Here is a 25,444-nt window from a genome sequence, read left to right on the forward strand (position 1 = left end):
CTATAGACTGATCAGATTTCCTTATTTCAATGTTTCATCTGCTGACACAGATCATCCCTTTCACCACAGATGCCGAACATGAAAAATGATATACATGACAATTGTGGTTCAACAAGATGGCATTATTTCAATTCAATAGTTTCCAAGCATTTAAGAGTAAAAATCATTTCCTTTTGCATATACAGGAACGGAGTAGTAACTAAGACTACGGAAAAAGTATTATTGAGTAACTCTAGTGCCTAGTACTCAAAACTCAGTCCTTACCCATAGCAGTATGGGCAGCAGGTAATCTGACAACTTTACATGAGGGCAGCAAATAAAGACAGGGGTGCAGATAGGAATTAAGGATAGGGGTGGTTTTAGGCCCAACTGATCTGGAGGGGTGTGAGGGTGTGGAATACCCGCCAGGGTAAGCAGGAGGTGTGAGGGCCCTCCCCTAGAAAAATTTTCAGATCAATGGCTCAAAATGGTGAGTTTTGCAGCTTTCTGATATTTCATTGATCCTTACACTATTCTATAAATAATATTAATCCAATCAAGTGAAATGGATTTACATAATAATATTAATCCTATTAAGTGAAATGTATTTATGTAATATAAAAATTTCTGAGCTCTAAGGGGGGGTTTATCTCTCAAACCCCCCCTCGCTACGCCAGAGAATATAGATACAGTGGTGGGGATTTTGGGGGATAAAATCTCTCGCCCCCCCAAGAGCTCAGAGAAATGTTTAAGTTTAATCCATTAAACTTATTTGGATCTGTAATACTTATAGAATAGCGTTAGGATCGACCAAATATCCCCCAGAAAGCCGTAAAACACCATTTTGAACCATTATTCTTAAAAATTTTCTGGAGGAGGGCACAGCAACTCCTGTTTACCCTGGTGGATATGCAATACCCCCCACACCCTTAAGTATTAGTAGCACCTAAAACCCCCCCTAGCCTTGATTCTTAGCTGTGCCCCTGAATAGATACACAACAATCTCAACATTATATTCCCTGAATTTACTCCTGACCAACAAAATAACAACCTGAAGGCTGGTTGAGATAGCCATGGGCATCACTCATTTGTATGATTTCTCATGATCCTCTTGAAGATGACAAATGCATCAGATAATTGAACTATGCATTACATACTTTTGAAAAGTTAATGCCATGACCTACAGCATGTAATCTTTAAGCATTTTCCTCCAGTTCACTTTCTATATTAATAACTAGGTAGTCTTCTAAAGCCTATGATTCCTTTATGTGCACTTTTAATACTATGGCTAAATTATAGCCCTCTCATACTCCACTCTAGATGGCAACTCTGATAATAAAGAGATTCAAATAAAACTTCCCACTTCGAAAATTATCTTTCACACGATTACATTGTGTTTAAAGTTTGCAGAAGATCCCAGAAATTCATTGACATGACGTACATATGAAGTCATTTTTTTAATGATATTTCACACAAGCAAATTGAAACTTGGAAAAGAGCAAATTAACTAATTAACTATACAAAACAACACTCAAATTAAATTTACCCCACAGTTAAATTGCAAAAAAGAAAAATGAGCAGAAATCTATCTTGCCATTTATGTAGTTAGTATGCGTTGACCACAGACCAACTGAACAAACTTCAACCTTATCCTAGGTATTTCTTCCAAGATAGCCTAAAAGTAAGTGTGTAGGTGAAATGGCATTGGTAAAGGCCAAGGTAAAATATTGGAGTATTGACATTGAATTGTGTCCGTTTGCTAAAAAAACTGTTAAGCCATTGCTTTTACCTATATTTGTTTCCATAACATTTCTATGAGGTTTTCAGGAAACTTGATAATATACATAATAAGATTTTGTAAAAACAAACATATTCATTAAAAGTGACAAGGACAAGTAGATGTATTCATTATCCAACCAAGGTAATTTCATGAACTGTACTTTAGCCCATAATATGCAATACTAGACTATGTAAAGACATCTTTCATTTCTAATTGATCTGAATGATGATCCGTTAAGAGAAACATAAGCTAATATGAAAAGTATATTCAGAGTGCAAATATTTAGCTGAAAAGTCAGGACTAAATCATTTTTCTGACAAATACATGCTTGTTTTCCTAAAAACAAAACTCCTCAATTCCATGTTTCAAAAAGGTATGTAGATTTGAGGAGGAAATTGTAAGTTATATCCCAGAAATAATATTGAAATTAACAGCCACTAAATTGTCAACAAATTATGAAATTTGTAAGAGAGAGAGATGATTCTTTTGAGAATCTAAGGGTTTGCACAACTGTCCTCCAGAAAATATAATTTATAAAGTCACATTTTTATTCATCATAAAAAAGAATAAAAGATTACCAAGACAGATCACAATACGTAGAAAAGTATAGAAAATCACAATGAGTACTTGAACAAAAATGTGAAATTACAATTGCCCACAAAAACTATGGGTGATTACATTTAAGTAGTGAAAAAGATTTTGCAACAGAGCAAAACTTCAAAACACAGCAGACTTTAAAACAGACTGAAGTGCCAGTCCACAGAAATATTAAAGCTAAAATTCGAGCAACCTCCAACTTGGGATGAGTTTCCATGTTTGCCTCACTGGAAATAAGTACATAAAATCTCATAAAAGGTAACCCCCAAAAATTAATACCAAATAGGGGCTTTCCATAAATTTTAACATGTTTAATACTAGTCACAAGAGGCCAAGAACTAGTTCTGTGTTAGCAAGTTACACATACACAAAGGGAACAGATCAAATAAAGGGGGGGAGAACTAGGTCACCCCATCCATGTACAATTACAATGAAATGTGACGGATTTCAAGAAGTCTTTTGATTTGAGCCCTGTTAACTAATCCCAAGGAACCATGACAGTAAGTTCTGGACGTTGTTACACAGTAGATTGCCACAAGCAGTTCTTCTTTGATGTAGCCACTATTACAGATGAAAAGGATCAATGGCTGACAGCTTATCACACATACCACATAAATGACTTACTATGATCCACACATTAAGCATTCATCCTTATTTTCCAAGGAGCAAACCATTGCCTTCATGTTCTCTGTTTTCTTAGCTTCAGTACCATTAACTCCATTAGTCACAGCTTTTTGGAGTTTAGATTTATCAACAGTGAACTGAATAGCTGTAGCTGCTGGCTTTGTGCGAAGGTAATACATGCCAGTCTTCAGGCCCTGCAAGATAAGAAAATTAAAATGCATCTGGTATCATTAACCTGTAAGCACCCTTGATAACACACACAATGTACCTTGAGTTGATAGTACCATGTCTTAAACAATACATGTACCTACCTTTGGCATGACCCAAACTGACTATTAGCCTTTCTGGTAAAGTTTTTAAATACATACCATATTAAAACCACTAAACAGATTGAATCTTAGCCTAAGGTGAATTAATTTCAAACCAAGGTGCCTTTTAACGCACTCTATGCACCATTTATCCACTTTAAGGTAACAAACACTTCTCAGAAACAAAGAAGTCACATAGACAAATAACATTACTAATACAGCAACCTTAATTCCAAAAAGTAACTTGATTAAATCAGTCATCAGTTGCCAACATATAAGAAGCCACAAGCCAAATGAATTCTTGGTAGTGATGGACAATATTGTTACATAATTATGTAGTAAATGGTACACAAGAAAACAATTGGAAAATCATTTTATGTCACTGTATATAACTTCAATTTGTTCAAGCATACATTCAGTGATGACATAAGAAATTCACATGCAAGTATGGACAAGATTCCCATCACTAAGTTTTTCATGTGCTACAGCCATGAAATCATGATGAATAAACAAATCTCACAGAAATTAGTCAAAGATAATTTATGCAGATTTTGTTACCGTACTAATGAAATGATGCATGTATTTGTATTGCCATGCACGGAAAATTGGATTGAGATAACCGAGGTAAAAAGAAAAGGAGAGTATGCGTATTGCAGGAGGAGAATAAATGGAAAAATAAAGCATGATTAATACAGTTCATATAAAACCACATGACTAAAAATACTTTTGACCACATTTACAACATCGAGAGGAATGAATTTTACCAGCCAATTCACACACCACATACCATTGTTGACTACACAACCACAGAATTCATCAGGAAGCGTGACAGTGGCCAAACTGATGAGAGACGGATGGCATCAAACCAAGATAAGGATTAGAAAAGAGGTAAACCTGAAGTTATCACTAAGACAACCTATACAGAACTACATATGTGCTATGAATATCACTCCATATGGCTAAAAAATGAAGCATGGTATTCTTAAGGATGATGTGACTATTTATAATGTTTGCCCAAGGGCAAAAACTTGCAGTAAGGACAAAGGCAGTCAATTTTGAACTGAGTAACTGGAAACAGCTTTTACTCCTAAAGGCTTCGAACTCATTCAAAATTCGTACGTATACATTTAATTATACTAGGGATGGATGGGTCCAGGATTTTTTTGGGCCCGGATCCTTGATTTTCGGATCCTGATGCATTTTCAATTGTCTGCTATAAAAAGAAGTAATTATTCAAGTATATTCTAGGTAAATACAATCAAAGGAATGCTATTTAGATATACATACATGACTAAATATTTTTCCGATTAAAAATCATTTTTGTAAGCTTCCAAATTATTTTCTAAAAATGATAAAATCTTTACGCGCTCAGGATGTAAACCGTTACGCTTGCGTTTGGAAATGAAAATAGGTTTCAATCTTCGGATAAGCCATTGACTGATTTTTGATATTCCTCACACAAGTTCCCCAGAATTTCATCACTTTTTCATGGCATACTGACTTGTGTTTCACCCGCAATTGCTTCAGTTGCGGTGAGGTGGATTTTCCACTTCCTCGCGATAGTTTCACGTCACAGTCCACTCACATGATGTAAATGTCCCTTTATGTTAATAAAAATGTTTCTACACAATGGATGACATTTTTATAGGTATATCATTCAATTAAATTGCAACTGCCAAAACTGCAACACAATTAACAAAGTTAAGAAAAACATTTAGCGTCACGTGAGACAAGTTGCAGGAAAAACCAGACGACCACTAAGCAAGAGGAAGGGGTGGGTAGCACAAGTGCATGAAGGAGAGCAATCCCTTCGTCTTTCACGCAACACCACAATGAATGAGGACGGACGAACATTTTAGACCTTGGTATTTTGTGACGTTGTTGCCTTCAAAGCGAAGCTAGCGAAGCGACGTATGTGAAGTATACAGTTGTCGTTTCCGGGTCGGATCTTGCTTGACGGAATTGATGTCATGCTGGTTTCTTTGAAAATTGTGCTGCTTGCACTATGTTGAATATTGGAATGGCCTGGTAGTAACAAAAAAAACTTGTTACAGTCGATTTGAGCTTTAAAAAAAATGAAATATGCCGGAAATTTGACGTGTTTGGTCTCATTCTTTCTTGAATCTCACACACGTCATCCAATTGCCGAAAACTATCAAGACATATTCAGGTCCAGTGAGTGGCTCACATAGCATTTGTTCTGCAGAAACAGAGAATTGAAGCACGTAAGATGAAAAAGGTCAGTTGGTGAGATGGGGTACGGATGAAACATGCTTCGATTGTTCTCTTGTGACTTGATATTTTCCTTTTAAGATAATGATTTATGGACTGTGTGGTCTTGTAAGGAAAAAAAATATCAGAGGCATGGGGTGATGGATGGCTGAGGGTGATTTTTTTTCCGGCGACGTAGTCACTTTTGACGTGGTTGTTATCCTATGGAGTAGAGATTCTCCCGATGGCAGCTCAATCTCTTTGAAAGAGTCGCACTACATTCAAGTTGTATTTTGCCGTAAAAATTTTTGCGGCTGAAAGTCTATTGCATAACTCCTATGAGAGCTTTTAAACAAAATGGTTCATGAGTAGGCCAAGCATCGCAGTGCAATGGCACACGCAAAGGCAGAATTGAAACTATTTCCACTCCCTCGTATGGGAGGCAGCATTCACTGAAGCATAAATTTAAAATTTCGGATCCAGATCCGATGCCTTTAGCGAATGTGGATCCGAAGTATGCGATGGAGGGCAATATCCGCAGATATTTGGATCCGAAGAATCCAATCCCACCATCCCTAAATTATACCAAAATAATTGTCCATATTACACTTAGTAACTTACTTCCTATACTTATATAATGCTCAGAATTAAGAGCACATGGGTGATGCAGGTAGGAAGAATGCTTACATTATCCATCTATACTATAGTGTAAGTCAATTGTGAGGAAACGAGTATGATGGCATCCATGCTGTACAATGCCATGCATCATCTAATATTGAGGTCTTCAAAAAAGTTATGTTCCTAATCATTAGGGGTAAATAAAAAACAAAAAATACACTGGTACTTACAGATTTCCAAGCGTAGAAATGCATAGACGTAAGTTTCCCATAATTTGGTTCAGCAATGTGAATGTTCAAAGATTGACTCTGATCAATATATGCTCCTCTATCTACAGCCATTTCAATAATACTCTTCTGGGGAATTTCCCAACAAGTTCGGTACAGCAGCTTCAAATTTTCAGGAATTCCGGACACATTCTACAAAGCAAAATACGTTATTAGGTAAAATAAACAGCATGAGACCTAAATGATGCAACATATGAGCAACAATACACCCACTCCCTGATTAACCCTGATCCAATTGAGACCCTGCTCAAGCTTAATGCCATTCAGCCCTGCATTAACGCCTTGAAAATGATGCTATACCCCACCATCATAGCCCCCAGAGCTGCAATCAGAATTATTTACTGCCATAAGAGTATTTGGTCGTTGCAGGGAAAACCCCGGTATACTTTAAACTAGTCTAGAGCGAACACCTCTTTGTGTTCTATGTCCGGGCCTGCTCTCCGGCTGTGGCGCTGTGCGCACGATTTGGATTTCTTGTGGCATCATATGCTCAGCAGTCCAGTTACATCTTGTCCGGTAGTGTCCGAAAATATCCACAGGGAAGAATGACACCTCGGTAGCTTAACTGGCTAAAGCACTCGACCGGAAATCGGGGGATCCGGGTTCGAATCCCGGTCAAGGCAAATGATTTTTTCTCTGTGGATCTTTCGCATCCTTGTAACACTTTAAAAACTGAATGTCGCCAATAATAAATTGCATGAAAGAAGCAAATTTTTCAAAAGAGTTCAATCAAGGCTTTCATGACTACTTGGTGAACTTTTCGACTAAATTCTGTGCCTTTTTTCATTTAGTTATTCGTAGTACTCAAATGAAAGTTTTCACTTCCTATTTTTCCGATATGCATTAGGAATGAGTTCTACAAGGCAGCCAGTAAAGAATCACAGTATCACTTGGCATGAAGTTGTAAGCCTAGTGATGTCTTCACCAAGGACATGGTGATGCTTCCTCAAGGTTCACCCTTTCTTACAACTGGCATACGGCCGTTTCCTGTAAAGTCTTCTTACTGTTGTTTTTCCTTAAAATACTTCACGCAATCATAAAATCCTGGATAAGTGTATGTATGTAATTACTGTTTATGCAAGTTGTCCATCACACAAGATTTTTGGTGCATTTGTGACTGATAGTGTAAACATTGATTTGATGGTAATATGAAGCAGTTTCATTTTCTTTGTTTTTCCACTTTTTCAAAGCATTGAATAACACAATTGCATTGGTTGATGAAGACATAATATTTATTGCAATACAGTTGCCTGGGTTGAAATATGTTATGAGTACAGTAGAATCCTGATTTAATGTTTTTCAGTGGGGACAAAATTTAAAAAACTAAATGCAGAAAAACACTAAATGAGGACCTGCCATATTTTTCAGGTTTTAGGGTCTGTTATGATAGGAATGGCTTTTTATGATAAAAAAAAATATTTTAAGTAACTGAAAGGTGCTGCATGCAGCAAAAAATTCATTGATTAAGTGTTCTATGCCCAATGAAGGTTGAATACCACTTTTCAGGAATTAGCTAAAAAATGGGTAGTAAAAATAAGTAATGAGAGGATGACAATTATTTTAATAATAATATTTTAAGAAAATTATAATATGCATCAACTTAAAAGCATTCCCACACGGAATATTCTTGTGGACATTAGTGATTCCATTTTTACGCATATTTCAGTGGTCTCGATGAGCTTTTAAAATTTTTTCTGCAAAAGTGACATATAGGGGACTATAGCATTTCGAATATTATAAGAAAAGGTGCAAGTACCTACTCAAAAAATTGTCATTGCATCAATAAAGAGGGTGAAATAAAGGGACAGCAGAAGATCGCCAATCCCGAAATGTTAAACTACCGAATATCTAGTAAAAGGGAGGTTTTTCTGGAATTTTGCCAACTTAACGTTTTCTGTTGCCTCGGCGAAATGAGGGATTTATGAGCCTTTAAAAAGCCTCCCGTGCACACATTTTGGATTTCAAGGTCGTCCAAAAAAGGAGAATCTTATTTCTAGTATGGGTACAAATCGATGGTGATTCAACTCGATGATGACACCAGATTCGTTGTCATATATCCGTTGCCATATACAGTCGAACTTGTTTAGTACGTTTCTGAAGGGACCACAAAAAATGAAACTAACCAGGAAAACGTACTAACGAGGAAAGTAAAAAATAGCAGTCGGGGTAATTGCAATCTGTGGAAAAGTCGTCATAATTACAATTACTATCGGTAGTTCTCGTAGGATCGCCTTCCTGAACTCTTTTCACCTTTAAAATAAAGAAAATGGGCGCTACATTGAAAAACAATACCATGTGAATAAAAATCACAATGTTTCATAGATTTCCCAAAGACAATTACATGAAAAGCGGCGTCTTTCTCCCGTGATTTATCCTATGTGTATTTATAGAAAGAGGACAAGTAAAGCTAAGTCATTTCTTTTTTGTCACAGCATACTCTGAGAATATAACAACAACCCTGAGTATGTCAACGGGTTGTTTTTCAACATCATAAAAATTGGACAAAATTATATTAACCTTAAATTACGGCAACAGCAGTACACATTCGCTTCTGGGATAAATCCATATCGAGTGTTACATCGATCGATATATCGAATAATAACACGCAAGATTATTAGAATACGACGTAATTACAAGAAGATTTTATATTATACAGTTGAAATTTACTTTAAAAATTTGTTTAATGTCGTCTGCTTTCTTGCCGAGATCAAGTATTTTTAAGCTAAGCTTCGCGTGGAGATTCAGAGCATCGTCTGCTCCCGCAGCAGTAGTCAAATACGCACGCAGTCCGTAGCATTGACGTCGTGCAGTACTGCTTTAGCTAAAGTGGGAATTGGATAAGACTCATTTCTTCATCATGATAACTCGTGCAATAGCAACAATTGCCCACTCGTGAAATTTGTGCGCAATGGGCACTCCAGAGGCAACAGAAGGTGAGGAGCTCAGGGTGGGGAAAATTAGGGCTTCTCATTGGCTGCAGTTTTGCATAGTCAGATAAATTCATCACGTCATAAGAATTGAGAAATGCATTTGGATAAATCACGGTCGAATAAAGATATGTAGAATGAATGCACGAATGTTAATAGCTATTAATAATAAATTAAATCCTGAATTCGGAGCTTTACGACCCTTAAAGAGGATACTGGAGAACGAATTGCGGGTTGCGTCACGGCTAGCAATTGAGCGTACTAACCAGGAAAGCGCAATTTTTTAAAACGTACTAACCAAATACTTTTGCCTGTATTTTGTTCCGATGGTACCGGGACCGAGAGAAATCGTCGTACTAAGGAGGAAAACGTACTAAGGAGGAACGTACTAACCAAGTTCCACTGTATAAAATTATTTCCATGTGGAACTTGTGAAGGTGACATCCAAAAATCTTTATGGAGCTAGACAAAGCAAACAGCAGTTTCATTTAGCACTCCCCTTTCATGGAACAAATTACGAACTTTAATTGGAGAGTGGGTGCATTGATAAAGCCAAGATTATAAAAATAACAATAATCAAGCCTAAAAGTTAAACAATTGGGTACTCAAGTCATATCTTGACAGTTAAATTTACCCTTGATAGCATGAATTAAAATTAAAAAGAAGAAATTTGTGCTTTCACATGATTATTTATTCACACATTTCGGTTCATGTGAAAGCACAAAGTTATTTTTAATTCGAATAATGAATCGCTTTCACAAGGTTACGCCTCAAACAATCAATGAATACCAGCCTCCACCATTTTCATGCTAATGGTAAATCATATTCTAGTCCCAGTACCTGAATTGAACCACCATTGGCAATAATCTCATTCTTCATGGAATCATTCCACAAACCGGACTCTGTGAGATCTCGCAGTAGATGATGATTGACAACCTGCAAAGAAGCAATTTCTATCTATAATGATTATTGACACGAGGTGAAACAAGTTTTGGTTTTCCATGGTAGTACACTGAGGAGACTAATCTGGTAACCCAACAATATTGGATGATTCCGTCATGGTCATTTTAGCAGTTGTTGAGTATTGACAAGAATATACTAAGGCCTAAAAAAATACAGCACATTATTGAACTTGCACTGCACCATTGCTACCCAATGTAATTTTATGAGATTATTTCAATTACTTACTTGGAATTCTCCTGATAAAACCCTTCTGGTGTAAATATTGGAAGTGTATGGTTCTATTGACTCATTATTTCCTAAAATTTGAGCAGTTGAAGCAGTAGGCATAGGTGCCAACAGAAGAGAGTTGCGGACGCCATGCTTTGCTATCTTTTCTCTTAGCTCACTCCAGTTCCAAAGATCTGATGGTTTTACGTTCCACATATCAAACTGCAATATCTTTAAAAACAAACTGTGAATTAGTAAACAACCAACAAGATTAATTAGCCATATAGTCAACAAGTACCTTGAATACAAATAAATAGCGACCTACCCCTTTGCTGACTGGACTTCCTTCGTAAGTTTCATAGGGCCCTAGCTCTTCAGCTAATTCACAACTTGCTTCTAAGGCACCAAAGTATATTGTTTCAAATATTTTCTTATTTAACAGTCTAGCATCCTCACTATCAAAAGGCATCCTCATTAAGATAAAGGTATCAGCCAACCCTTGAACACCAATACCAATTGGTCGATGCCTCATATTTGACTTCTTGGCCTGTAACCATGAAGAACTCCCATCAGTTATCGTCCATCAAAAGCAACGTCTCAAATACCACACTTATTACCTAATCTTACCTCAGGAACAGGATAGTAATTGACATCAATGATTTTATTCAAATTTCTCGTGATCACCTTCGTTACTTCCTTCAGCTTATCAAAATCAAAGACTTTTCCAGGCTTAACATACATGTTCAATGCAATAGAAGCCAAGTTGCAAACAGCAATCTGAAAATTAAATTTCACAAATAAGACGATGACAGCATGGAGAGTACTTTTATGCATCAATTTTCAGGGACATATACCACTTGATACTGCAAACAAGAAAGAACTGGCTGACAAGGGGAGACAAAGTACATACCTGGCACCGCCCTTTTCAATGCCATATTTTTTATGGCATTCGGAATGGCGAACGCATATCTGAACCATTAGTATCTCCATTGAATGGGCCTTAGTTTGGCTGTAATTAATTTATTTTCATGTGGTACTTTTAACAAGCCTTATATAATAATTCCAAAATAGCGCATCCCCCCACAGATGGGTCAGTTGGTGTACTGGTTAGCATCATCAACTCCCACACAGGGGGCCTGGGTTCGGGGCTTCGTCACATATTTTGTAATTTTCATTTTGATCATACAGCAACAGTGGTTCTTATAGTGCACAAGTACTTTTTAAGAAATCTCCCTTTGGAGTAATGAGAATTGCATGTGTTCTAGAGATATGGCAATTTACATTCGTTTTGTGTTTTTATTTATTACATCTGCATGAACATTGTTGCTCGTCACGAGCCTTAATGGCATGTGCTCTCGCAAAAAGTGGGTTTAATTTTTAAATTGGAAGTTGATCACTATACGCAATAAAAAAATTAATATTCTTGCACACACTAACTCTTGCTAGTATAGTCATCATTCGTATCTCCACGTTCTAAATGACACCACTTTAATACCTTAACTCCACTACAATGGTAAAAAATTTCTCTCATGCATATGCTAGCTGCAATTAAAATTAAGGGAAAATTTGCCGCCGAATGATAAAAATGAAGACTACAAAATAAACTGCCATGACGAAGCACCGAACCCAGGCCCCCTGGGTGGGAGTCGATGATGCTAACCAGTACACCAACTGACCCATCTGTAAGGGGATGCGCTATTTTGGAATTACAGTAGAACTTGTTTAGCACGTTTCTGAAGGGACCACAAAAAATGAACGTACTAACCAGGAAAACGTGCTAACGAGGAAAGTAAATAATAGCAGTCGGGGTAATTGCAATCTGTGGAAAAGTCGTCATAATTACAATTACTATCGGTAGTTCTCGTAGGATCGCCTTCCTGAACTTTTTTTACCTTTATAATCAAGAAAATGTGCCCTACAATGAAAAACAATACCATGTGAGTAAAAATCACAATGTTTCATAGATTTCCTGAAGATAATTACATGAAAACGGCGTCTATCTCCCGTGATTTATCCTATATATATTTATAGAAAGAGGACAAGTAAAGCTAAGTCATTTCTTCTTTCTCAAAGCGTACTGGGAGAATATAACATCAACCCTGAGTATGACAACTGGTTGTTTTTAAATAACATAAAAATTGGACAAAATTTTTATATATTTTGTTCGGATGGTACCGGGACCGGGAGAAATCGCCATACTAAGGAGGAAAACGTACTAAGGAGGAACGTACTAACCAAGTTCCACTCTATGTAAGGCTTGTTAAAAGTACCGCATGAAAATTAAATTAATTACAGCCAAGCTGAGACCCCTTCAATGGCACAACTACCAGTTCAGATATGCATTCTCCATTCTGAATGCCATAAAAAATATGGCATTGAAAAAGGTGGAGCAAGATACCTGGTCTCCCCTTGTGAGAGAAAAATTTTCCTTCAAGACGATAACATAATTTTTTCAAATTGACTATGTGATAAAATAGAGGCCTTCAGCACACACTGAATTAAAAAACTCTCAGGTATTACAGATTGCATGAGTAAGTTGTAAAATTTTACAATGAGAAAATCACAAAAATTGGGGGAAACGAAGACAGGATGCAGCGTAGATTTATACATAAACAAGAGTGCTTCAACAGTAATATAAGCCCATTATCTTATGTAGGAGCATGATTCATTTGGCAGTTGATTTTACACTTAATAATAAGCACATCCACCAGGGTGAAAAAGAGATACATACAACAACAGTTTGTGTCAATGTTAATGACAGAGAATGGATAAAATAATAGGCACACAGCTCATCAATAAATAACAGCCATTAAATTCTTGCAAATAATAATGCAAAAACTAATCAATTAAGAACTGTGTACCTAATGTTCAAATTCCTCCAGGGTTATACACTGCATTAGAGCCTTCATATTGGTTAATGTTTTGTTGTCAATGTTAATAAAATGCTGTCAGGTTTGCAGAAACATTAGGCTCTCCACTATTGCTGATATTTCAACAGCCGAGTCATCCATCAATATGCTGGTAACAATGGCGAGCTTTTCCTGGCCGCAAGCCCAACAAATTATCAACATTATACACCAGAAATACTCCAAATTTCCCTTTATTTGGAATACTTTTTCATCACCCTCAGGTCTTAGGTGAGATACAGTCATACAATTTAGATGAAGCCCTAATTTCATCTCGATGAGCTTTTAAAATTTGGGGAGGGATTTATGAGGCTTTAAAAAAGCCTCGAGGTCATCCAAAAAAGGAGAATTTCATTTCTAGCATGCGTACAAGTCGATTGTGATTCAACTCGATGGTGACACTAGATTCGTTGTCATATATCCACGGCCTCATGCAGGTCGAAGTTGGAGCCGGGAGAAGTTGCTTACGCAGCGCACTAATCACCTTGTCCCTGACTCACCTTGTTTCTCAGCAGCTTTTAATGAAATTTGGTTGGACCTTGAATAACGATTAGCTAAACTCTGTTAAGTGAAAAGGTTTAATCTTCAACAGAACTGGATTTCATCTGAAAAATTGTCAGTGCCTCTGAAGTTTGGCAATATTATCAGGGTTATGATGTCGAAGTCAACCACCAAGGGATACCTGCCGGATTTTCATATTTTTCCGCACTCATCTATTTTACCGTGAGTATGCGGTGACTTTTTTCCAGCATGAGCGATTTATTCAGAGTCATGGACCGTGATAGTTCGTCAAAACTCCGATTGTCTTTCTATTTTGACATAAATTAGCACCAGATAGATGAACATATCTTTGAACGAATAGCAATATCAACCAGCCGCATGTCGGTAAATGGGCTCCAGGACATCTAAATTACGATGTAAAATGATGTTGTTCCTTAAGGAAAGAATGCTCTCACTCACGATCATGACAGGGGAAACACTTCCTTGGTTCTTTCGCTGTTCCTCCGTGGAAACTGACCTTGGAATGGATTATAGAAAGAATCTTCTGGTGTACTGTGCAGATGATATAGGGGCTCCTCTTTTGAAAAGAGAAAGTAGCCGACTGGAAAAATATTGAGCTAACAATGGACTGCCCGTAGGGAGTAGAGTTGAAAGGGGCATAAGTCATCAATTGATAACATTACGAAAAACCATTATTGTAGCGGCCCTCAGAGGATAACTTGTGTCGTCAGTCGTCATGAATCATCGAAGTCAAGTTCAGGAAGTGAAGAATAAGGTAGTTTGAGGTTATTAAGGGATGATTTTGCTCCATTTGATCGGATCTGATACAAAAAGTGCCAGGTGTTTGCTTCAGAAGGGAAGCGAAACATTACGAGAAGACAAATCACCCAGCTTGTGAGTTGGAGGTCCCAGGGCTGCGTTTGAGGTAGAAAGCAGTTGAAGCGTTCCCCGGTAGATTCTATTGACTCTTAGTAAACTTTCATGAGACTCTTCTGGTTGATGAGCAGAAATTCGAAGATTTGGATAATCATTTCCATGAACCATCATGAAAAAATGTTAAATCGGGCAAAAAAATCTTGTGCGGGAAAACTTATAACGACCATAAATGCAGAAAAACGCAAAATGAGGAAACACTAAATACAGATAATTTTTACATTGTCCTAATAGGGAATGAATCGGGACTCATAAAAATAAATGCAAAATGCGGAAAAACGTTAAATGCGAAGACATTACATATGGATCCAACTGTATAAAAAACAAAAGAAAATCAGAGCTCTGACACCTGTGAAGCTTGTGATAGTGCTGTTAATGTAAACTAATTATTAATGCCAGACAATTTGGAGACTGAATTAGAAAAAAAACAGAGAGGAACAAACAGAAGCAACCACAGAGAATGCCTTTATAACATTCATCAAAAATTAACAAAGTTACAGAACACACACATATCAACCAGACCATCAAACTTACCTCGTCAGGAGAGCTGTACTCAACAATTTCTGTACACAAATTGCTGCATTTAATGGTTCCCAAATTTTGCTGGTTGGATTTCCTGTTGCATGCATCTTTGTATAACATGAAAGGAGTTCCTGTTTCAATTTGAGCTTCAATAATTGCATACCAAAGTTGCTGAGCTTGAACTTGCTTGCGATATCTGCCCTCTTTCTCATACCTATAACGTAATTTTGATATTAAGATGTTATTCTCATCTGCTTATTTACATCACTAAGTACATCATAACTAATCACAAAAGAGGATTGTTGGAAGAATCACCACCACTATTTGCCAATTACCAGAGAAATATAAGTTATTAACAGAGATTAAAGAAGTTACAGAACCAGTGAATTTTTACATCTTCCTGTGAATCAAATTCAATGTGAAGATGTTTCAAAATGTGACTAGTTTTTACTGCATAAGAAAACATAACTTCATGGAGAATCATGCTAAAGATGAAACTGAGAGTTTAAATTCATTTTTATGCCAAAATAATTAAAAATCTATGTGAAACATAGAAATAAATCACAGGATTACCCAGGAAAACAGCAATCATTTTACAATGTTAGTAGACAATGATATAAAAAAAAGCATCCAATAACACACAATATGATAAACAACTTGACCCACTTTCGTTAACCTAAAAACTTATTATATAACAGTATCCATGTTTCATTAATTTTCTGCCCATCAAAGTATAGGCCCCAAAAAAAAAAACCAAAATATTAGAAGCCTGTGAATCCCAATACGACCACATCCATAAATAATTTTTGGATAGGTGTCTGAGAGAATCAAATTACTTTAGCATGTTCAAAAGCACAAGAGAAAGCTAAAAGAAATCATTTCTCAAGCATTCCCAAAACATGCATAATTTTATAAGAGCATGAAAGTTGCCTCAATAGAAATGTCTATTTTCCACAGACTTCATTGGACCACACTGATAAGAACAGTTTCCTTAAAAATATATGGAGATATGACAGATCAGATGAAATCAAAACATGCATAAAAAGGAGGGAATGGCTAACCCTGAAGATAAAGCTATTTCTCTCCACCCAAATGAAAAATAATTAGTGCAATACAGATTGGCCACTAAAACGAGGGGGACCTAAAAAAAAACCCCGTTTGGGACCTTTTGCCGGCCTCGGTGTCGGCGGGGTATAGTCCTCACCTGACAAACAAGAGGTTGCGGCTTCGAGCCCCACCTGGGTAACTTTCTCCTATCCAGGACATGGTTGTTCGTTACGTGCTCTGGTTAAATTTGTTAAATAATACCCCGATATAAAATGGCCAATGAGTGCTGTATTTGGTGGTTTGGGAATAAAGGGCATGCCTTGAAAATAATTCAGGTTAATGAGTGATATTTATGATTCAAAAAGCCAAAACTTATGCTAGCATTCAAAGATACTAAACTTGCAGAACTCATCCCCTGATACAAAGCAAGAGGACTATTTTTCAGTACGCCCTCTTAATACCTTGAAATTGTGTGGTTCATGTACTCTATTCGAAATCGCACATGTGCATCACTTGTTTTCAATGCGATGCAGAAACAATTCTTTGTTGGTAACACAGTTGCAATTAGATAGATTGTATCATGTTATTTTTACATGTTACTTTAACAGAGGTTTTCATGAAAACAATAGATAATATTTAATGTGAAAAAATATCTTTGTTGCTACCATCTCACTCTGCCTCAAACGAAGGGACCAGCGCTTCCCTTTGGCCATAGGTTTAAATTGCCACATGGTCCAATTTATTTGCCTGGACATAATATCTTATTTTTCATCCATTCACACGGCACCTTAAGCGCAAACACACAAATAAATTCAGAGGTAAGGAAAGAGAGGGATGGGAACATATAATGGAAAAAGGACGAGGACAACGGTGCTGTGGTAGATGGAAAAAGCCAGAAATCAGAGGGTAAAAATGCGGCCAGACTGGGACTCGAACCCAGAACCTCCTGGTTGCCGGCTGGGTGCTCTACCAATTGTGCTACCAGGACGCTTAGATTTACCATGATTTCGGCGGGGGTTTATACATAGAAAACACCCTTTGCTTTGGCCCACAAGAGTAACCAATAGATGGCACAGGGGCAGATCACCACTCACCAACAGAAGAAATGGACAAGGACACAAGAATGAAAGGAAAGATACACACTCACATGATAGCTGAAAGAGAAAGGAACATACATTTCGGGGCACGCTGAGCCTAAGTGAAATAAGCCAATATGGCCGATACACCACTTCATTCATACACACGGTGCCTTGAGCGCAAACATAAAAATAAATTCAGAGAGTAGGAAAGAAAGGGATAGGAACATATAATGGAAAAGGATGAGGACATTCGTCACAGTTTCTTTCTCTTTGCACGACCTTTTTTCCGGGCGTGGACGTATTGCGTAGGACTCTAAAAGACCATTTCCTCATCCTCTCGGACAACACAACCACATCTAGAATTTTCCCACGATGCCCTTCACTCGCCTTTAAAAGACCACCAAATCTGGCCAGCATTTTAAAAGAAACTAAACCACTGTCCAAACACAATATCTCTATTAAACCACAGCCCTCACCCTGCAACCAAGCAAGATGCAAAACTTGTCACATCCTCATTACCAAACCCCTTCCCAATCAATTCCTTGCCTTCCCTCTCCCATCAGCGTCTGACATTTCCTGCACAACAAAAAACATTGTATGCTATATATATACTGCTGTGCCAGAAATGCCACGCTTTTTACATCGGCCTATCTACCACCCCCCTGTGCATCAGAATGAATCGGCATCACTCCTCTTGCAATATAATTTCCGCTATTGCAATATCCTTTCTTTCTGCTTTCTCCCACAATGCTCTATTCGACGAGTGTCACAATTTGGGAATATTCGCCTCCCTCCCCCATCTATCACCCCCTATAGCTGAAGGACCTGGAGCAGGTGTGCATTTCGGCTTCCCATGCGTTTTCTGCACCAGGAATCAACCGCGCCCACTAAAACACAACAAATCCTTGTCAACCGTTTTCCCCCCTCCATCTCTGCCCTCTCCTTTGCACCCTTCCTTCTACCCTCACTTTTCTTCCTCTTCTCACTTGAGAAAGATGGGCTGCATCCCATCAAAAATTCGAAAGAAATGGCGAGTGAGTGAGTTCCCTCCTGTTATTTTTCATTCATTTTTTCCTCTATTACTAAGTGTTTCTGTGTGCCCACCCTAGGGCAAGAAGAAGTTTAATTAAATCGTCCTTTTGGACATCTGCCCCTCCCTTTATGGGCATGAGGCAATACAGAAAGGAGATTACCTCATGCTCATTGATGATGTTGAACAGCTTAAAAGTAAACAGCATCAAGAAGTTGTTCAAACCAATTGTGTGATGTCTATTCTCCTTAAGCAGTGGTCTCCTCACACTTCACTCCACAATTTTTCACAAAACAATTATTCTAGACAAAATAATGTAATAAATTTAAGCAAAAAGTATACCTTACACAGAAAAAGATGACAGAATAGTAACCTGTGAATCCCAATACGACCATGTCCATAAATAATCTTAGGACAGGTGTCTGAGAGAATCAAATTGCTCTAGCATGTTGAAAACACATGGGGAAAGCAGAAAGAAATTATGATTTCTCAAGCATTCCCTGAACATGCATATAATTACAATAACATTAAGGAAGGTTAAGGGATGGACATAATTATTATTCACTAATATTTGTAACTTACATTTGCAAGAGAAAACACTTATAGACATTTATTACATTTCCAGAAATTTACGACGTGATGGAGATGGAGGAAATATAAAATCCGAGTCACTTATAAAGAAATACAAGTAGCATGATTCCATACTTAGTAATATCATGACATAGGAGGACAAAAATTACAACCAGTGATACATTAAGCAGGTTGAGTTGAAGAATCATTAGAATGAGCAATTAACGAGTTACTACCTTTCTTATTTCCAATCTCCTACATATGTTCCATTTTCACTGTTCCACGGAAAACACCTAAAAAATTCATTCCTTCCATTAAATATATAAGCCTCATTTCCTAAGCCTGAAAGTTAGACTTTGAAGTCAACCGCAAGGGTCTTTAACGAGATAAAACGGCTAAAAGCCACAATGTAGCCAACCCCAATTTTAAGGTTAGCCAACCTTGACACTTCATGCATAAACACACAAACATGTACTCACTTAGTGTAGAGTTTCTCAAACTCCTCACCCCAGCAATCTGCCAAACCAGGACTCTCATGGGGACACATCAGGCTCCAAACGCCATTGCTTTCAACACGCTTCATGAAGAGATCAGGGATCCAAAGGGCATAAAAGAGGTCACGGGCTCTCACTTCCTCTTTTCCAGTGTTCTTCTTCAAGTCTAAAAACTCGAACACATCGGAATGCCATGGCTCCAAGTAAATTGCAAATGCACCAGGCCTCTGAAATTTAGAGGTGAAATCTTTGGTTCATCACCCAACAGAAATAAACTTATATGAGGTCAATGAGGCCTGCCTAATGTATTTAGCCATGTTTACATACTGAGTTTACCCATACAAATATGCGGTGGGACAATTGCTCGGATTCATTCATGAAATAAGAACAGTCTATTAGCTGGGCATGCATTTGTGCTTTAGGTGTCTTCATGGTGCAATTGTCATGGAGAATCTGTTCACACATCTTCCCAAAAGGGTAAACGCATAGTGGAAAAACACCCTTTAGGAATACAATGAACCACTAGCATTACAGCATTATACATTAGGGTGGGCCGAAAAAAGGTTTTTTTTTCCTGATCAAATTTGCCCTGTGCGGGAAAGTTGCGAAATGATATAAGGATCTCGCATTCAAAATTTTTATCAAATAGTATAATATTAACCACTGCCACCAGAGCTCTGAAGTTTAAAATTTTACGAAAAATCAGGCTGATTTCAGAATCAAACGGCTATGAAGACGAATTTTATGAAAATATGGAATAATGAATGATAACAAAAAGTGGATACATGTTCATAGTTTATGAAAATGAAATTTGAGGTTTATTTAACAAAATCTATGGTTCAAACAATGTCTACGAATTAACAATAAAATTATAGTATAGACCACCCGCACAACACAACTCATTTTTGCCTACGTTTCTTAAAATTCCATTTTGGGGGCTAAATTGCAGGAAAATAATATTTATTTCGATTGAATTTAAAATTTTAGCAAATAAGTCATCATATGGTAGTAAAGAATCCCGCAAAAAAAGTAATAATAAGGTAAATTATTTGAAATTAACATCAATCATAATGACGAATAATGTACCTGTGGAGCTATTTTCAACAAGAAACTCAGCCAAGGCTGAGAAAAAACAGAACCTGAACACCAAGCATTTCACTAAGTAGCTCTCTGCTAGTTTCGTGAAGAAACTACCTAGAACTCACCACGAGGAAGTGGCTATCATCGAGTTCCACCCGTGTCCCCCCAACCAACCTTCCAAAGGATTACGGAAGGATTGACGCAATGGTTAGAATAGAGGGAAAGTGTACCAGGTGTGGAGTGCGTGATATTTGTTGCACCCGAAAATTTCAGGAGTAATGATTTGCCCACTTATGAAGAGATGATGAAAATATTTTTGTACTCTCGGTACATTGAAGAAGAAAGTTAAAAAACCATTATTTCTGTGCCGGGAATCGCGAAGACTGTGGCTTATGCCATTGAAGGCATTTGGCATAAATCCTCTACCCCAGTTGTTGGATATAGGCAAATTGTTTGACGAATTATTCAATATCATGGAAATAATCGCAATATTCTTCGATCTGTCAACAAGAATGCTTTCATTGATCTGAAGCAAGACTTGCTTTGTCACGCACGTCAGCTTTTTGATGTTGCGGCATGTAAATGGCTTTAGTGAGATTGATTTTGTTTGTGATATTCCTTCTAAAATTCCTAGTTTAGAATGGTAATTCCCTAAGGACAGAGAAGAGGCAGGAAAATGAAGATAGGCGCCATCGATGTGCAGGAGACAAAAAATAGGAAGACGAGGCTTTGCAGGTTGGAAGGAAAAAAGGAACACCCGCATGCTCCACCCTATTATGTCATAACACTTTTGTATGGAAGACTCAGGTGATCAAATGACATTGAACGAAGAGTTATGTGATGCAAGGGAAGGAAAGGATTTCATGGAAAAAGGTTAGTGTAAGTAATTTGAAATTGCCAAGATTTGCATCATCCTGTGAATAATTCTGCAAATCAAACCATACCTCTGCAGCACTTGCATCTGCACACCTAATAGATATCGGGTTGATTACTCAAGGAGTCGATGTACTTGTTGACAAGAACAAAGTTAGAAGGGAAAGGGAAAAATTGCACATGTCTCTTCGGAGGAATGTGGGAACTGTTAAACTGCAAGCGCTTTACTTCAACGAGAGGAAAGACTCTGGTTTCGTTTATAGTCAATCAAAGCGAAAAATAATAGTGGAGGAGCATGTAACTCTCGTTCAAGAGCCCGGTTCACGCTTCTTATGGCATGTCACCCAATGTGGCAGCAAAGCTATTGGCCTCTAAGATTCCATCATGAATTTTCAAGTGGAGGAAATGATCATTATCGATGGACTGCAAGCAATTGTGTGCGATGGAACTGAGGTTAGGACGGGAAGCCATGCCGGAGTAATCAGGAGAATGGAAATGTCCATAAGAAGACCTTTGAATTGGTTTGTTTGCCTGCTTCATTGCAATGAATCGTTCAGCACCGTCAAAAGAACTGATGACCCTGGCAAAATTTGTTATCAAAGTTTACGCTCCAATGCGGTTTTCAACAAAATTGAGACAATATTGGACAAAGGTCCGAAGCATATTATGATGATTCTTTTTATGAAATATATGGATAGAGACATCAAATTACGCCGCTACTCTATAATAATTTTGTTGTTAATTCATAGACATTGTTTGAACCATAGATTTTGTCAAATAAACCTCAAATTTCATTTTCATAAACTATAAACATGTATCCACTATTTGTTATTATCCATTAACCCATATTTTCATAAAATTAGTCTTCATAGCTGTTTGATTCTGAAATCAGCCTCATTTTTCGTAAAATTTTAAACTTTAGAGCTCTGGCGGCAGTGGTTAATACTATCCGATTTGAAAATAATTTTGTATGCAAGATCCTTATATCATTTCGCAACTTTCCCACACAGGGCAAATTTGACCAGGAAAAAAAACCTTATTTCGGCCCACCCTATTATACATGTCTTTGTTGCCAGCAACAGGACATAGTAAATATATGCAAGATTCTGTAGTGAGGAGGATAACATCTCTCTATATTAAGCTTCAGATAAATAATTCAAATTATCACATGACAATTTAAGACTATAAATACCAAGAAATTAATTTTCAAAAATTTTCCTGGTCATAAGTTTTTTTACCATTGAAATTGCAAATCACTAAAAAACCACATTGCCTATTCAATGAATAAAAGGGTATAAATACATTTCAGGCAAAAAGATTTTCTCTTCCGCATGAATAACCATGCAACTTATATAAACACTTGAAAAGCATGGAAAGGAGTAAGGGAAAAAAACAAGGAAAGGACACTTAGTACATATATAGATATTCTGTACCTTATTTCCTCCTTGGTCAACATAACGGGCAGTATTGTTGAACACTCTAAGCATAGGAACTACTCCATTGGAAATTCCATTAGTTCCAGAGATGTAGCTACCAGTAGCCCTTATGCAGTGTATATTTAGGCCAATACCTCCAGCAGACTTTGAAACTAAGGCACACTGCCTTAAGGTGTCATAAATACCCTCAATGCTATCATCTTTCATTGTTAACAGGAAGCAACTGTAAACATAATTAGAACAACAAATCTTATTAAAAATAATTGCTACTCACATCCCAAGGAAAAACTGGATAACCCTACCAAAAACACCTGCCAACATACAGTGGAACCCCAATCTACCGTTCCCGCTTTGATAGTTTTCCCACATTCTTTTTTTTGTCCATTTTCTTGAAAAACAAAAGATCGCGGTTCCAATGTACAATACTTTGCATTATACATCCTTAGTCTGAAAGCCAGACAGATAATTAAAATGAAGATAATTTATTAAGGTAGTCATACTTCAGTACTTAGCTTTCTATTGTGCTTTACCTGGGAAGGAAAGGCAGACTACAGGAAGGCATGCAAGGGCCTGTGGGGATGGAGGAACTGCCAAGGGAAATATTTGGTTGGATTAAAAAATCCAACATAATAACTAATTCTTTGAAATTTTGTTGAGTGGAGATCATAATTTTGATGACTGGGTCCATAGCCTACCTTGAAAGTTGTGGACGAGGTGTGGCAGCATTGAAGAGCGTAGGCGATGCATGAGTAAAAAATCGTTCAGACAGTAGATTATAGGTCTCAATGACTGCTTCTACATCCTCACCATGGACCCCAACTGAGACCCGCATGAGCATATGCTGCGGGCGTTCCACAACTTTTCCATTAATTTTAAGCAGATAAGAGCGTTCAAGGGTCTGAAATATAAATCGAATGAATACAAATTTTACTCCACCAAAACTTTGTTTGCCATGAAATATCTGTGAGCAAAGTTAATGAAGGACCAAAGTATTTTCCACAACAGGGTCAACTACACTCCCTTGGCCTATATACTAAAAGAAATCCTGTAGCAAATTTTAGGGAAACTTTATAGTAGATAAGACTAGAACAATAAACATGTGCAAAGCACAAAGCAAAAATAAAATCTCGTCATTTGATGCTAGATACTTCAGTAGCCGTGAAAATGGGTAGCGAGTCGGTACCCGAATCGTCGGCGCTCTTACATAATATTAACCGTGCGGTATCCCGAGATTTTATACATAGATACTTCATCATGTAAGGGCTTTAACCATTTGAGCTGATCAAATAACCTACTTTCGACAGGGCAGGTCTTTCAAACAAAATAGAAAAGGGTAAGACACTACACTTACGCTACAATTAACTTTCAATCACTCTCTTACTCCAGGCATCCGGTATTGCTGCCTTTTGGACATCAAACTGTCATGCAAGTACCTGCTTGCCATACCCATTTATCTAGCTATTTTATTTTCTATACGGAACGTATCACATCGATTCTCAGCATATATACGGAATATAAAGTACTTTACCTTGAATCCGAAATAATTGTAACTGAAATCCCTATCATAAATAATGGCAGAGTTTAGCTGCTCCGCATTTTTCATTATTACGCCATGGTGATATTCAGAAATCATTGGTGTATTGGTTCTTGTTGCCGGGTTAACCATCTTGAATAAATCATCCATCACCTCTGAAATGAGAGTAAAATTATTTGAATTAACCGAAAAACTGGCGTTGACAGGAAAAGAACATTGTACGCAACGACTACACTACAACTTACCACTGAATGTCTTTTTCGTTTCCTTGTGCAGATTCGACACTGCTATCCGTGCCGCGAGAATAGCATAATCAGGATGCTTGGTGGTCATAGTGGCGGCTGTTTCAGCAGCCAAATTATCCAGTTCGACGGTAGTTACCCCCGAGTAAAGTCCACTTATCACTTTCAAAGTAATAGATGGCTGCGAAAGAATTTTAAACGCAAGGTTAACATAATTCTCGAGATATTGAGCATAAAATACTGATTAGCTAGAAAAAACATCTTTCACAGCTAACAACTCAAAGACCGACCGGGTCGACGAAATCCATATTCAACCCATAACAAAGTTTTTGGATCCTGGATGTTATCTTATCAAAATGAACTTCTTCTTTACGCCCGTCTGAAATTGATTGAAAGAACATGGAATCACATCTCTAAGGAAATATTCCCACTCGTAGTAGCGACTATCAAGGTTGCGACAACACCTAAATAAAACCCCAAAATACGACAAAAACGATTACCTCTTTTAACAACAAACATTTTTCTGCTTTCGGATACCATTTTGTAGAAATATCACACACTATAAGGAACTAATAAAATTATTTCAGAAACAAAACTAAATGCACTTCCAACAAGTCTGACGGAGATAGTGCAACTGGCGGGAAAATTGGCGGGTTTTGCTGTTGGAAAAATACTTAACGTTGATTGGTCACATCT

The 25,444-nt window shown here is 37.4% G+C and overlaps 1 protein-coding gene across 1 annotated transcript; it reads right to left on the reverse strand.

The window, feature by feature from the left end:
- Window positions 1-2,286: 2,286 nt before the first annotated feature.
- Window positions 2,287-25,393, reverse strand: LOC124157875 (ribonucleoside-diphosphate reductase large subunit). The gene is made up of 14 exons (XM_046532938.1): window positions 25,249-25,393; window positions 25,039-25,127; window positions 24,752-24,929; window positions 24,501-24,661; window positions 23,668-23,870; window positions 22,970-23,195; window positions 19,569-19,810; window positions 15,376-15,577; window positions 11,129-11,278; window positions 10,827-11,048; window positions 10,520-10,732; window positions 10,172-10,267; window positions 6,348-6,536; window positions 2,287-3,174 (listed from the first exon to the last, which is right to left on the reverse strand). The coding sequence occupies exons 1-14, from the start codon at window positions 25,286-25,288 to the stop codon at window positions 2,980-2,982; spliced, it is 2,406 nt and encodes an 801-aa protein (XP_046388894.1). The 5' UTR covers window positions 25,289-25,393; the 3' UTR covers window positions 2,287-2,979.
- Between the last annotated feature and the right edge of the window lie 51 nt (window positions 25,394-25,444).

Source organism: Ischnura elegans, chromosome 4 (genome assembly GCF_921293095.1).
Source record: "Ischnura elegans chromosome 4, ioIscEleg1.1, whole genome shotgun sequence".
Lineage (NCBI taxonomy): Eukaryota > Metazoa > Arthropoda > Insecta > Odonata > Coenagrionidae > Ischnura > Ischnura elegans.

Excerpts from the sequence above, each read along its gene's own strand:
- LOC124157875 (XM_046532938.1), bottom strand. The coding sequence starts at position 25,288 with ATGGTATCCGAAAGCAGAAAAATGTTTGTTGTTAAAAGAG. Across the intron at positions 15,578-19,568 it reads TTTGAGAAACTCTACACTAA|GTATGAGAAAGAGGGCAGAT; the intron begins GTGAGTACATGT and ends ATTACGTTATAG. Across the intron at positions 11,049-11,128 it reads ATTACTATCCTGTTCCTGAG|GCCAAGAAGTCAAATATGAG; the intron begins GTAAGATTAGGT and ends TCATGGTTACAG.